Source organism: Spermophilus citellus, assembly GCF_964194105.1.
Source record: "Spermophilus citellus genome assembly, chromosome: 4".
Taxonomy (NCBI): Eukaryota; Metazoa; Chordata; class Mammalia; order Rodentia; family Sciuridae; genus Spermophilus; species Spermophilus citellus.
In genome coordinates, this window is record NC_138185.1 from 191,341,876 (window position 1) to 191,358,077 (window position 16,202).

General features: G+C 41.8%; 1 protein-coding gene across 1 annotated transcript; it reads left to right on the forward strand.

Annotated features, from left to right (window-relative positions):
* Positions 1-200: 200 nt before the first annotated feature.
* Positions 201-3,125, forward strand: LOC308647229 (chymase-like). Its single transcript, XM_081291285.1, has 5 exons — positions 201-295; positions 948-1,098; positions 1,858-1,993; positions 2,213-2,467; positions 2,798-3,125. The coding sequence occupies exons 1-5, from the start codon at positions 217-219 to the stop codon at positions 2,939-2,941; spliced, it is 765 nt and encodes a 254-aa protein (XP_081147411.1). The 5' UTR covers positions 201-216; the 3' UTR covers positions 2,942-3,125.
* The last annotated feature ends 13,077 nt before the right edge of the window (positions 3,126-16,202 follow it).

A 16,202-nucleotide genomic window follows, 5' to 3' on the forward strand; every position in this document is an offset into this window, starting at 1 on the left:
ACTGAGCACTCATCTGGGAAGCCAGGAGATGGAAATTTAACTTCACCTCTAGAAAAGCAGATTGTGATTCTGGGGAAACTTCTAATCAGAGAGATGGTCAACTTAGAGTGAGAGAAGAAAACATGACCACACAGTTCCTGTGGTTACCAGCTCTGCTCCTCCCATGCCTGCTGGGAGCAATAAATCCCAAGACCAAAGATAAAATCAGCACCTGCCATGGGCAGCCTCTGTAAGAAGATGCATCTTCTTTCTCTCTTTCTGCTGCTCTTTCTCCTATGCTCCAGTGCTGAAGCCGGTGAGTATTATATTCCTTCCCTCTGTAATTTCCAGGATCAGCTCCTAGAACAAAGACATTTAGTCTGAATATAGTTGACTATTGGGAGATAAACATTGAACAGGTTCTGAAGCTCTCTCTTCAAACTCCCAGAGTGATGTCTCCATTTGGGATACTCCTATCCACTCTCTGCAACTTGCAGCAGTCCCCAGTAACAAGGAATCCTGTACTGATTAGGGAGAAAAGCCCAGAACAAGTGGGGGATCCCCATGAAAATATGTTCTCTTCATCTTCTGAGTTTCAGCGATACAAATTACTTGTGATTTGGTTGTTTTGTGAACTGCTCATAGGCTGTGAGAAGACCAGGATGAGAATCTGGAGACCATGTTCTCCACAGAGACAAAGGAAGGGTGGGCTGGGTCAGGGTGGAAGTGGGAGAAATTTAAGGTAAAAAATGTCTAAATGGCATCTAAGGCAAGGTTGGCTAATGTGTCTGAAGGAGTAAGAATTTTTGGAGAATTTATGGGCAGAAAGAGTAGGTACAAGAGAGCTGAGAGGTTGATAGGCAAAACTCAGGGCTAGGATGACATTCAAGGTAAGTCTCTCTCAATCTTAACCCACTGTGCACTGAGCATCAATGTTTATGTTTAAACCCTGGGGTTCTCTGTTCTAGGGGAGATCATCGGGGGCACAGAATGTAAGCCACACTCCCGCCCCTACATGGCCTACCTGGAAATTGTCACTCCTCGAGGTCACCTGAAATCTTGTGGTGGCTTCCTGGTAAGACGGAATTTTGTGCTGACAGCTGCTCACTGTGCAGGAAGGTGAGACAAAAAAAAAAAAAAAAAGTCCTGTTTGTCTCCAAATGAGAAATAAACAACCAGGCTGGAGACCTGGGATATATTCTGGTGGGTTCTGAAGAGGGAATCCTAGGCCTGGGAGCTTTCAGGAGAGAGAAGACACATGCTTAAAGAAATCAGTCTTATTAAATAGATTCCCTGAGCCTCAGTCACTGTGTGCTCAGTTCCCCTACAAGGAAAAGGAGACCCCATCCCAGGTCCTCCCCCTGAATTAGTGCTCCTCACCCCCTCCCAAACACATAAGATACATGATTCTTCTCAGGGCCCACCCAGTTTTCTGGGCTACTTCCTCCATGTCCTTTCAAGAACACTGGCCATTAGTTCCCAGGGTCCAGAACCCATCCTTTTAATGGGAGGCAGAGAACAGGGTACACACTTCCCACTTTTCTCACTGTCTCTAGCTCTGAGGTGCTGGCCCCAGATAGGGCTTTCTGAATTAGGAAGTACTAACCCTCTCCTCTGGGATCTCAGTGGTCTGCTCATTCCCCAGAAATTCCCAAGGATCTTGTCCTGGACAAGGCATCTGTTCCAGAGAAAGTTCTTCCCTGATTAAAACCTCAACCCTACAAAAAGCCACAAGTGGTCCAGAAAGTGGGGATAGATAGAGTCCAGGACCCCAGTTGGGGGACAGGGGTCCAGCCCCTTTTGTCAGAATAGGCACAACCCAGGAGAAACACCAAGATGTCACTCTTTCTGTTTGTCCTTCCTTCTTCTTCACAACAGATCCATAACAGTTATGCTAGGTGTCCATAACAAAAAAGAGAAAGAAGACACATGGCAGAGGCTTGAGGTTGTAAAGCAATTCCCTCATCCAAAATATGATGACGTTTTGCTTCTCCATGACATCATGTTACTAAAGGTGACAACATTTTTCTTCCCGTTTTCTACTTCCTTAGACCTCTCCTTCAGATCCCCATTGCCCTGAAATTTCCCTGGCCTTCCTCTGGATGGTACCACCTTTCCACTCCCTGTTTGGGCTTGAATTCTAACATAAGGCAATTGACCTCTCTATCCCTGGTTGCTTCCAACTGCCTCCCAATCCATTTCCTGCACTGACAAACCCTCATTCCCTTCACAGTTGGAGGAGAAAGCCAACCTGACCCTAGCCGTGGGGACACTACCCCTCCCATCCCAATTCAACTTCATTCCACCTTGGAGAATGTGCCGGGCAACTGGCTGGGGAAGAACAAATGTGGAGGAACCTACGTCTGACAGTCTGCAGGAGGTGAAACTGAGACTCTTGGATCCCCAGGCCTGCAAACACTTCAGAAGCTTTAAACACAACCTCCAGCTGTGTGCGGGCAATCCCAGGAAGACAAATTCTGTATACAAGGTGATCCTCCAACTAGGTTCCCCCTAGATTGTCAGTCAATGAACAAGTTTGGAATAGCAGGAGTGAGAAAACTGAAAGTGTCCCTCCTCCTGTGGCCCAGGACAATCTCTGACAATCCATCCCAGTCTACACACACAGAGTAATAATTGGGGGGGGGGCACTCCAAGAAAGGAAGACCTAGATACCCCATGAGTAGCCCTGGTATGAATCTTGATCTGTGACTCCAAGCTGGGGCCCATGGACAGGAGTGAAGAACTTCCTGACTAACCACCTATTCTCTCTTTCTCTCCCTCCTGCTCTCCCTCTCTCCTCCTCCCTCCCCGTTCACAGGGAGACTCTGGGGGCCCCCTTCTGTGTGCTGGGATAGCCCATGGCATTGCATCCTATGTAAATCTGAACGCAAAGCCACCTGCTGTCTTCACCCGAATCTCCCATTACCGACCCTGGATCAACAAGATCTTGAAGGAGAATTAACATTGGAACCTGGGTCAGCCTGAGGAAATCTGTAACTACAGATGAGCAGGTTTTCTGTGTCACTCGCTCTGGCCCACCCCACCCCAGGTTCCAGCTGAAGTCCTGTCACATCCCTGAACTTTCAAAAACTTCCTAAGGTCACAAAACTCTCAATAAAGACCCAGAATCCAGATTTAAGCATCCATTTCCTCTCTTTGCTGCTCTTTTCTCCCTGCACATAGAAACCTGACTCCCGGTGTGTGTGGGTGGGGGTGTGTGTGACAAACACAGAGACCTAGAGACAGACACAGAAAGGAAATAATGAAAAAAATAAAGAAGAGAAAGTTTCCCTGAAGAAGCAGGATCCATATTTTCAGGGTAAGCAAGAAGTTATTCAGAATCTTTCCTTATCTTAATCATCAACCGTGTATCAATCTAATGTATCTTTAGTAATTGCAGCATCACTGAGAACCTTTTGCATTGCAAACAAGATTTGGGATCTTTAGATATCTCTGGTCTTTCCCCCACTGCAAGTCAGTGGCAACCCCTCTCCTGTCCACCAAGTTATTACAACCAAAATGTTACCAGGAATTAATAAATGTCCCTGAGGAGGGGGTGGGGATTGCCCTCAGGAAAAGACCATTGGTGTAGGTACATAATAGAAAGAAGGCAGTTAGTGCCACACAGTGTCCTCCTCACAGTCCATGAGATAAGAGAAGATCTTCCATCACCGCAGCTTCAATCTGAGATACAGAGGAGATGGCCTCTCACATGTTGCTGCAAAATAGATACCAGGAGCAGGAGAGGACAGCATCACAGAGTCTGCTTGAGCAGAGCTTTCCACAAAGGGCTCTGGCCACTCCAACAGGAAGACTAGAGCCTAGAGCCTGATTGGCACAAATATTTGTCAGAGGAAGGACTAGCTGGAGGAGAGAAACAGCAGGCCAGGGACAACATGCCAAGAGGAACCTGGGAATACCCACAGCAGGTGAGGTGTGGTGATTCCCTTTGAGCACGTGAATTATTTTCAGGAATTTATCTTTAAGAAATAACAAAGAGGGCTGGGGATGTGGCTCAAGTGGTAGCGCGCTCGCCTGGCATGCGTGCGGCCCGGGTTCGATCCTCAGCACCACATACCAACAAAGATGTTGTGTCCGCCGAGAACTAAAAAAAATAAATATTAAAAAAAATTCTCTCTCTCTCTCTCTCTCTCTCTCTCCCTCTCTCTCTCTCTCTCTCTCTCTCTCTCTCTCTCTCTCTCCCCTCTCTCACTCTCCTTTAAAAAAAAAAATAACAAAGACATTCATGAAGATTCATGTATATTTTCATCTCAGCATGTTTAATTATTTAAAAAAAACTAGCATCCTGGCCATGAAACAATTTTAGTCATAAATTCATGTGACTGAATATTTTTAACTCATTAAAAGATTAAGTTCAAATACACTCTAATGAAAAAATTCAATATAATTTAATGCTTTTGAAAGGCAATATGCAAATCTCCCTATATTATAATCTCAATTTTTAATTAAATATCTCATGTATGCATAAGAAAAAAACTGAAAGTAATTATATAAAAATAATTATGGTGGTTATCTCTAAAGGATAGAATTAATAGCCATTTTTATTTTGTTTATATACTGGCTCTGAGACCCATGTTTTACAACTATAGAGACTCACCACTACATATTAATCCACCAGGGGATAAACACACCCATCCACAGTCCCCGACTGGTCAAGGTTTGCTCCATGGGGAGTAAGCATCCTTGTAAGTCATGTCACTCAGCCCACTCAGGAAGCTACTAGGGAAGCTGAGGCTCTATGAGTTCCCTTTGGCCCATACTCAAGCATTGTGGTCTTTTCTTGTCAACAGGCACCATGTATGGGTGTTCTTTGTTCTTTAGCAAAGATTGTTGTGGCCAAGGATTTATGATCATGGAAATTATGTGAACTGGGAAGGAAAGCTGATTGAGATGATCAAAGAGAGTGGTTAAAGAGTCTTCTCTGTGTCACACAAATCCATTTGCAACTTCCTATAGTATCTGGATCTTATTTTATCTAAGAACAGATGCTTATCCTTCTTTCCTAAAAGGGAAGGTACAAGTCCAAACCTTATTAGCAAACCAACCTACAGTCTCCACTGCCAAGTCCAAACTAATATTTTCCAACTCACCTCCGTGACCCACTATAGATGCCCCCACATCTAGCACTTCAGTTGGTCTGAGCTATATGTCTGATACAGGGACCAGACCTGAACCCCTAGGGTCTGAGCCTTTAGTTTTCTTGCATTTGTCAGGTTTTGATTGCTACTATTTTCCATTTACAATCATCACTGAGCACAAAGGTACAAGAGATCCCTCAGTGAATCTCCTGAGCTTCAGTCATACTCACTGTCTCCTGCTGCATTGTAGCAACCCTAGCTTTTCATGGGAATCAAGACCAATTACTCCAGCTAAGTATAGTAACTCTTTCCTTTGCTTTCTGATATGAGGAGCCCAAAATAACTTCCAGTTCACTGAAGTCTTTCCAACCTCCCTGGTGAAAGTATATTCTTCCTGGAAACTTGGACCTCTAAGCTGGCAGAATTTGAGACTGCAGGGACAGAAAGGTATAAATTCCACAAGTCACTAGGAGGGACAACTAAAGGGGTCAATGCTTTGACCCTTTCTTTGGTTTCTGGACTCACATTCTGGTTATGTGGGGACACTGAACTATAGATTGCTAATTGATTCAGTACATTTACCACAACCTGGGAGACAGTGCTCCAATCTCAAGAGTGTTACCTCTGAGTTGGATCTTAACTGATCTTTCAACAGACCAGTTTATCATTCCATTAGATTGATTGCTTCTGGGTGACATGGTATATGATAAGACCAACGAAGCCATTGTTGTTCCTCCGTTGCCATAAAATGAGTCCCTTGGACTGAGGAAACACTGTGTAAGAGGAGTTTGGTGGACTGGGTAATTTGTAAGCCCTAGGATGAGAGTGCTGGCAGAAGAATTTCAGGCAGAGATGAAAAACTCAAAGGTATCAATGCTGGTAAGGATGAATGCCCATCCCCTCCAAAGTAGAAGGGGTTTGATAGAACACTCTCTCACAAATGGCCTCTGGTCTCTGTAAAAGTGGGCTTAGTAATAGTCTCTCCTGTTGGCAGCTTAGATTCAGACAGGACCTGCATCAACCTTGGTGAAAGAGATTCTTGGACCCATGAATTCCTCTGTTCTGCCTTCATTATCACTCTATCCTGTTAATGGCCCATTGTTCCAGCACTGGAGTAGTCAAGAAAAAAATTTTTTCAACATCTACAGGATGCATTATCCCTTCATCTGGTTGTAACATTCTGTGCACCCATGCAAGCCAGCACTCAGGTTCAGCAATAAGCAGCACTATGAATGAGGCATCTTTGTTCTGTGATGGCAGAGGCAGCAAGAACCATAATATGAATATGTTTTAATATGAAAACAGTGTGAGTTGTCACTAGGAGTTTCTCCAAACTAAAAGCAAAGCAGCAAAAAGTAGTCCACAAACGTTGGGTCTAATGGATCTGGAGTGGTGCATACACTAATAGCTTCCCCAGAGCTTAGTTGGGAATGTTAATGAACTAAATTCACCTAGTTCTTGCTAACAATTAGCTCATCCTAGCAAGGGCAAATTATCAAGTTTTGGACCTAATTATGAATATAAATACCATGTGCTAGTATGGGTGAGGAGTTGGGGAGTGATGCCAGTTGAGTGAGAAAATGAAAACTACCCAGTTGAATGTGATTTTAAAAAAATGAGCCTTGGTAATGTAAGGGTGGACTTTAGAAGACATCACTGATGCCCTTCCCAGGGCCACCTTATGAGCTGGTGCACCCAGTCCCAGCTGTTGTGACTACTAAGACATTCATTGATTTCCGAGAGTCCATATATATGGACTGAGCCAATTCTCTCTCTGTAAAAAGTGGGTGACCAAATTGATTTTTGACCAAGAACACACAAGGGAGAAAGAGCAGTCTATTCAATAAATGGTGGTGGGAAAACTGGATATCCACACACATAAGAATGAAATTAGACCTTTATCTCATATCACACACAAAAAGCCAAGGAGCTGGGGTTGTAGCTCAGTAGTAGAGCACTTGCCTAGCATGTGTGAGGCACTGGGTTCAATCCTTGGCACCACATAAAAATCAATAAAATAAATAAATAAATAAAGGTATGTGTCTATCTACAACCAAAAATAAATTTAAAAAGTAAAAATCTATTTGAAAAAACTTAAACATAACACCCAAAATTATAAAACTACTAGAAGAAAATATAGGTGGAAATGACATTAGTCTGGGCAATGATTTTTTTAATACAATGCTAAATGTTCAGGCAAAAATAGACAAATGTGACTACATCAAACTAAAGAGCTTCTGCACAGTCAAGGAAAGAATTGACAAGAGTGAAAAAACAACCTAAAAAATGGGAGAGAATATTTGCAAATTGTACATCTATTAAGGTGTTAATAACACCCAAAATACACAAAGGAATTCAAACAACTCAATAGTAATCAAAATAGTCCAATAACAAAATGGACAAATAACCTGAATAGAAGACTTAGTTGTTATCTCTTCTCTTTTTTTTAATTTTGTTTAATTTTTTAATTTGTTCTATCTCTTGCCTTTTGATAACTTTTTAACAATTATAATATTAGCTCTTGTGATATTCTATATGCAACATAGCCACTATAGTATTAACCATTCTAATAGCCAAAACTTGGTATCTTCTTTCTCTTAGTACCAATTCTAACACGTATGAGGTGATATCTTATTGTGGTTTTAATTTCCATTTCCCTGATGATTAATGCTGTTGTCCATCTTTTTTTTTGTCATTGTTGTTGTTGTTTTGTGGCTTTTTGTTTGGTTTTCTAGAGCTGTTCCAGCAATCCTACTAAGGGATATATATCCAAAGGAAATAAAATCAATATGTGAAAGAGGTATCTACACTCTCATTTTTATTGAAACATTATTTGCAATAATCAAAATATGGAATTAATCTAAGTATCCATCAGTGGATGAATGGATAAGGAAAATGTGGTACGTTTACAGTTTAATAAAAAAAAAGAAATTCTGTCACTTGCAACCACATGAATGAACCTAGAGAACATAGTTAAGTGGAATAAGCCAGACCTCAAAAGATGAATACTGCATGATCTCACTTACATGTGAAATTTAAAAAAGTCAGACTCATAGAAGTAGAAAGTATAATGGTAATTATGAGGAGCTGGGAAGGGTGGGGAGGAATATTGAGGAGATATCAGTTAAAATACAAAATTTCAATTAGAAGGAATAAATTTTGAAATCTATTGCATAGTACAATGTCTATAGATAATTAACATATATTGTATAATACACTTACAGAATACGTTTACATGTTCTCAGTACAAAAAAATAAGTACATGAGGGAACGTTTTAATAATATATATTGAAATAATACATTATACCCATAAATATATACAACTATTGTATGTCAGTTGAAACTAAAATATTCAATTTAAAATTTTTTTATTATTTTTTTATTGGTTGTTCAAAACATTACAGAGCTCATGATATATCATCTTTCGTACATTTGACTCAAGTGGGTTATGAACTCCCATTTTTACCCCAAATACAAATTGCAGAATCACATCGGTTACACACTCACATTTTTACATAATGGCATATTAGTGACTGTTGTATTCTGCTACCTTTCCTATCCCCTACTATCCCCCCTACCCTCCCCTCCCATCATCCCTCTCTACCTCATCTGCTGTTGTTCAATTCTCTCCCCTTTTTTCCCCCACCATTTCCCCTCACATCCTATTCTATGTAATTTTCTGTAACATTGAGGGTCTCCTACCATTTCCATATGCTTTCCCTTCTCTCTCCCTTTCTTTACCCACACTCGTCTTTGTTTAATGTTAATCTTTTCCTCATGCTCTTCCTCCCTATTCTGTTCTTAGTTGCTCTCTTTATATCAAAGAAGACATTTGGCATTTGTTTTTTAAGGATTGGCTAGCTTCACTTAGCATAATCTGCTCTAATGCCATCCATTTCCCTGCAAATTCTATGATTTTGTCATTTCTTAGTGCTGCATAATACTCCATTGTGTATGGATGCCACATTTTTTTATCCATTCATCTATTGAAGGGCATCTAGGTTGGTTCCACAGTCTAGCTATTGTGAATTGTGTCGCTATAATCATTGATGTGACCGTATCCCTATAGTGGGCTCTTTTAAGGTCCTCAGGGAATAGTCCGAGGAGGGCGATAGCTGGGTCAAATGGTGGATCCATTCCCAGCTTTCCCAGGAATCTCCATACTGCTTTCCAAATTGGCCTTACCAATTTGCAGTCCCACCAGCAGTGTACAAGTGTACCCTTTTCCCCATATCCTCGCCAACACTTATTGTTGTTTGACTTCATAATGGCTGCCAATCTTACTGGAGTGAGATGGTATCTTAGGGTGGTTTTGATTTGCATTTCTCTGACTGCTAGAGATGGTGAGCATTTTTTCATGTACTTGTTGATTGATTGTATGTCCTCCTCTGTGAAGTGTCTGTTCAGGTCCTTGGCCCATTTGTTGATTGGGTTATTTGTTATCTTATTGTCTAATTTTTTGAGTTCTTTGTGTATTCTGGATATTAGGGCTCTATCTGAAGTGTGAGGGGTAAAAATTTGTTCCCAGGATGTAGGCTCTCTATTTACCTCTTTTATTGTTTCTCTTGCTGAGAAAAAACTTTTCAGTTTAACTAAGTCCCATTTATTTATTCTTGTTATTAACTCTTGGGCTATGGGCGTCCTATTAAGGAATTTGGAGCCCGACCCCACTATATGTAGATCGGAGCCAACTTTTTCTTCTATCAGACGCAGCATCTCTGATTTGATATCTAGCTCCTTGATCCATTTTGAGTTAACTTTTGTGCATGGCGAGAGAAAGGGATTCAGTTTCATTTTGTTGCATATGGATTTCCAATTTTCCCAGCACCATTTGTTGAAGATGCTATCCTTCCTCCATTGCATGTTTTTAGCCCCTTTATCAAATATAAGAAAGTTGTAATTTTGTGGATTGGTTTCTGTGTCCTCTATTCTGTACCATTGGTCCACCTGCCTGTTTTGGTACCAGTACCACGCTGTTTTTGTTACTATTGCTTTGTAGTACAGTTTGAACTCTGGTATCGCTATACCTCCAGGTTCACATTTCCTGATTAGAATTGCTTTTGCTATTCTGGGTCTTTTGTTTTTCCATATGAATTTCATGATTGCTTTATCTGTTTCTACAATAAATGCCGTTGGGATTTTAATTGGCATCGCATTAAACCTGTAGAGAACTTTGGGTAATATCGCCATTTTGATGATGTTAGTTCTGCCTATCCATGAACAGGGTACATTTTTCCATCTTCTGAGATCTTCTTCTCTCTCTCTCTTTAGGGTTCTGTAGTTTTCATTGTATAAGTCTTTCACCTCTTTTGTTAGGTTGATTCCCAAGTATTTTATTTTCTTTGAGGATATTGTGAATGGAGTGGTTTTCCTCATTTCCATTTCAGAAGTTTTGTTGCTGATATACAGGAATGCCTTTGATTTATGCGTGTTGATTTTATATCCTTCCACTTTGCTGAATTCATTTATTAACCCTAGCAGTTTCTTTGTAGACCCTTTTGGGTCTGTTAAATATATTATCATGTCATCCGCAAATAGCAATAATTTAAGTTCTTCTTTTCCTATTTTTATGCCTTTAATTTCTTTTGTCTGTCTAATTGCTCTGGCTAGTACTTCGAGAACTAAATTGAATAGAAGTGGTGATAGAGGGCATCCCTGTCTTCTTCCGGATTTTAGAGGGAATGCCTTCAGTTTTTCTCCATTTAGAATGATGCTAGCCTGAGGTTTAGCATATATAGCTTTTACAATGTTGAGGCAAGTTCCTGTTATCCCTAGTTTTTCTAGTGTTTTGAACATAAAGAAATGCTGTACTTTGTCAAATGCTTTTTCTGCATCTATCAAGATGATCATATGGTTCTTGTCTTTAAGTCTATTGATGTGGTGAATAGTATTTATTGATGTCCGTATATTGAACCAGCCTTGCATCCCAGGGATGAATCCTACTTGATCATGGTGCACAAGTTTTTTGATATGTTTTTGTATTCGATTCACCAGAATTTTATTGAGAATTTTTGCATCCAAGTTCATTAGAGATATTGGTCTGTAGTTTTCTTTCTTTGAAGTGTCTTTGTCTGGTTTCAGGATCAGGGTGATGTTGGCCTCATAGAATGAATTTGGAAGAGCTCCTTCTTTTTCTATTTCTTGAAATAGCTTTAAAAGTATTGGTATTAATTCTTCTTTGAAGGTTTGGGAAACTCTGCTGTATACCCATCCGGTCCAGGGCTTTTTTTGGTTGGTAGTCTTTTGATGGCTTCTTCAATTTCTTCCTTTGTTATTGGTCTGTTTAAATTGTGTGTGTCTTCCTGACTCAATCTGGGCAGATCATATGCCTTAAGAAATTTATCGATATCTTCACTATCTTCTATTTTATTGGAATATAGGGTTTCAAAATACTTTCTAATTATCTTCTGTATTTCTGTAGAGTCTGTTGTGATATTGCCTTTTTCATCCCGTATGTTAGTAATTTGAGTTCTCTCTCTTCTTCGTTAGCATGGCTAAGGGTCTGTCTATCTTATTTATTTTTTCAAAGAACCAACTTTTAGTTTTATCAATTTTTTCAATGGTTTTTTTCGTTTCAATTTCGTTGATTTCTGCTCTAATTTTAATTATTTCTTGTCTTCTACTACATTTGCTGTTGTTTTGCTCTTCCTTTTCTAGGTTTTTGAGGTGTAGTGTGAGTTCATTTATTTGTTGGTTTTTTCTTTTTTTGAGGAAAGAACTCCAAGAAATGAATTTCCCTCTTAAAACTGCTTTCATTGTGTCCCATAGATTCCGATATGTTGTGTCTGTATTGTCATTTGTCTCTATGAACTTTTTTATCTCCTCCTTTATGTCTTCTGTAACCCATTGATCATTCAGTAACATATTGTTCATTTTCCATGTGATGTAGGATTTTTCCTTCCTTCTTTTATCATTGATTTCCAGTTTCATTCCATTTTGATCAGATATGGTGCATGGTATTATCTCCACGCCTTTATATTTACTAAGAGTTGCCCTATGGCATAATATATGGTCTATCTTTGAGTAGGATCCATGTGCTGCTGAGAAGAACATGTATCCACTTGATGATGGTTGATATATTCTATATATGTCGGTTAAGTCTAGGTTATTGATTGTGCTATTGAGTTCAATAGTTTCTTTATTCAGCTTTTGTCTGGAGGATCTGTCTAATGGTGAGAGAGGTGTGTTGAAGTCACCTATAATTATTGTGTTGTAGTCTATTTGACTCTTGAACTTGAGGAGAGTTTGTTTGATGAACGTTGCAGCTCCATTGTTTGGTGCATACAAATTGATAATTGTTATGTCTTGTTGGTGGATGGTTCCTTTTAACAGTATATACTGTCCTTCTTCATCCCTTTTGATTAACTTAGGTTTGAAATTGATTTTATTCGATATGAGTATGGCCACTCCTGCTTGCTTCCGAGGGCCATGTGAGTGATATGATTTTTCCCAACCTTTTACCTTCAGCCTGTGTATGTCTTTTCCTATCATATGAGTCTCCTGAAGGCAGCATATTGTTGGATGTGTTTTTTTGATCCAGGTTACTAGCCTATGTCTCTTGATTGGTGAGTTTAGGCCATTAACATTTAAGGTTACAATTGAAATATGATTTGTACTTCCAGTCATGTTTATTTATTTATTTATTTATTTTAGTTTGGCTAGTTTTTACTTTTTGATTATTTTCTGTGAACGTCTAGAGCGTTCGGGTCCCTGGGTAAGGGTTGCGAAATAACCAGGACACAGGGGATGCAGAGCAAAGGCAGCAGTTGCGACTTCATGCTGAGATTTATTTGCAAGTTCCTTTTATATTCTTCTTCTAACAAAGCAAGCAATTAACACTTTACCCACATTGCCCAAATATCATGCCTCAGTGGGTACACAGAGCTAAATTCAGATCATTCCTGTTCATATGATAAGTACCCTCCCAAAGTTCTTTGTAGACATTATCTAATCATCTGAGGATGCATTTGTTTCTTTAGAATGTACCGTTCCCAGGACAAGTATGCAGGAAGCTTCTTCCTCCTAGCCAAACCATGCAGAACTTGTGACTTGTGATAAGGGGAAGAGAACTTTTTCTCCTCCTAACTGAGGTTTGCCTCAGCTGACCTAAATCACAACCACAGCTCTTGCAAACTGTCAGGCCTGAGGGAGCTAAACTCTGCACACTCAAACCCCAACAATTTTCCTCCCCCTTTACTGAGATACCTCCTGCTGCTAGTTTTAGGCACTATTTTTCAATTCCTCTTCTTGTAGTATTTTGCTCAAAATGCTTTGCAGTGCTGGTTTTCTGGCTGTGAATTCTTTTAGCTTTTGTTTATCATGAAAGATTTTAATTTCATTGTCAAATATGAGGCTTTCTTTTGCTGGATACAGTATTCTTGGTTGGAATCCATTATTTTTCAGCGTTTTAAATACATTGTTCCAGGATCTTCTCGCTTTCAAAGTCTGTGATGAAAAATCAGTCGTTAACCTAATTGGTTTACCCCTGAATGTAATCTGCCTCCTTTCTCTCGTAGCTTTTAATATTCTCTCCTTGTTCTGTATGTTGGCTGTCTTCATAATTATATGTCTTGGAGTTGGTCTATTATGGTTTTGAATGTTTGGGGTCCTGTAGGCTTCCAGGATTTGGCAATCCATTCCATCTTTCATCTCTGGGAAGTTTTCTAGAATTATTTCATTTAATAGGTTTTCCATTCCTTTGGTTTGATTCTCTATGCCTTCTTCTATCCCGATGACTCTCAAATTTGGTTTTTTTATGACATCCCATATCTCTTGAATAGATTGCTCGTGGGATTTAAGCATCTTTTCTGTGTTGACTATATTCTTTTCAAGTTGATAAACTTTGTCTTCATTATCTGATGTTCTGACTTCTCCTTGATCTAGTCTATTTGTAATATTCTCATTTGAGTTTTTAATTTGGTTTATAGTTTCCTGCATTTCTAGGATTACTGTTTGATTTTTTTTTTAAGATCTCTATCTCCTGGTAAAGCTCGTTCTTTGCCATTTGAATTTCTTTGTTTAATTCATTTTCAAAATATACTTTTATTGCTTGGACTTGCTGTCTCATGTCTTCTCTAATTTTCCTTTGCATCTGAGTTAGGTATGCCTGGAGTTCTTTCCCTATCCCTGTTTCTGATGCTTCTAGGTCCTCCTGTAGATTTAAGTTGTCCTGCATTGTTTGTACTCCTTTTTTCCCTTGTTTTTTCATGATGTTCATGCTACTTTCCAGCTCTATTTGATTGCTGTGTTTCTGCTCTCTTCTATAAATTTGTTTTGGTTTTTTATATCTCTGTTGTCTCTCCTTTGTGTTGGTAGACTATGCTTGCTAAAGTGGATTCCGCTGGGAAGGAATTCCGACGGCCGAGCTCCAGTGGCGTCACCTCTCTGCTATGGCAGGCCCCAGGCTCCTTACTGGGGTGTCCGAATGGAGGGATGGGACTGGACTGACTCTGGTTGGTTTCAGCTCCCAGACGCCGGCGGCTGGGCTGTCTCCAGCTGCCCAGTCGCACTGGCAGCTGGTGGGCGATTGGTCGCTGGCTGGCAGGCAGTCTCCAGCTGCCCAGTCACAGCGGCAACGGGCCAGATGTCACTGGCGGGCGGGTGATCTCTAGCCGCCCAGTCGCGGGGTCAGTCGCCAGCAGGCGGGCGGTTTCCAGCCGCCCAGTCGCGCAGGCAGCGGGCGGATGATCGGTCGCCAGTGGGCATTCGGTCTTCAGCCGCCTAGTCGCACAGGCAGTGGGCTGGCTGTCGCCAGCGGGCGGGCGATCTCTAGCCGCCCAGTCGCTGGGGCAATGGGCCGGCTGTCGCAGGCGGGTGGGCGGTCCCCAGCTTCCCAGTCGCGCGGGCAGCCGGTGGGCGATTGGTCACCAGCGGGCGTGCGGTTTCCAGCTGCTCAGTCGCAGGGGCAATGGGCTGGCTGTCGCTGGTGGGCGGGCGATCTCTAGCCTCCCAGTCACAGGGGCAATGGGCCGGCTGTCGCAGGCGGGCCTGCGGTCTCCAGCCACCCATTCGCAGGGGCAATGGGCCGGCTGTTGCTGGTGGGCGGGCAATCTCTAGCTGCCCAGTCGATCGGCCGCCGGCGGGGGGCGGACTCCAGCTGCCCAGTTGCGCGGGCCTGGTCTCTAGTCCCCTGGTTTCTCCTGCTAGTCCTGGTTTCTCCTGCTAGACCAGATTTCCCCTGAGTGATGCCTCTCAGCAGTTCAAACTGTACTCTGGGCCTGCCGTTTGTTGGGCATGGAGGGTGGGTATTGAGAACCCCCCCCCCCCCGCACTCTATTGTTTTGATTTTTTCCGCTTGCCCCTCCCCCCCCACGCTGGCAATACAGGTTTCGTTTTCCCCACTGATGGGAGGGGGAGTTGAAAGTCGGGTGTCTCTAGTTTTCCCCGCGTCTTTATGCAGGCTTGCTCTGATAATCCCTCCCCCGGAGAGCCTAGGAGAGATTTTATGCGAATTCCCCGCTGTATGGGAGATGAGCTGAGTAACACGCACCTGTTTTATTGTTGCAATCTGTCGGAGAGTGGCGGTGGTTACTTCAGCTCTCCAAGATGGTGGCCACTGGTTTCCTTGGTGGAGTTTCTGTTGTGGGGGATAGAACTGTCCCGCTTCCTTCCCCGTCTGAAATCCCGAACTCAGCCTGGGGCTCCGTGAGTGCTCAGGCGGCAGGATTCCACAGAATCTGCAGCAATCTCCCTGCTTGCTGGTCGCTTCTCGGCGGCTCCCCGCCGTCTGTAGCCGCGGGGCGGGCTGCTTGGATCAGTCAGCCCAGATCTCCGGTGGCACAGTTGGCTCGTGTATGAGACTCAATTACCAGACCTCGGTGCTGGAAATCCTTCCTCTAGGTTTCGGTGCACCCCCATTTTGCTGTAAGTTCCTAGCAAGATAGTTTTTTGTCGTTCTAACTCGTTATTCACCCGCGCAGTGGAGTGGTACACAGGGTGCGATGCACTCTATTCGCGGCCATCTTGGGAATCCCAATTCAAAAATTTTTAAATCAATTTTCAAACCACAAATGTATTTGTTAATTTTTATTTGTTAATTTAAATTTTTTTCAGTACTAGGGATTAAATTCAGGGCCTCACACATGCTGGGGAAGTGCTTTAGCACTAAGCTATAACCGCAGCCTT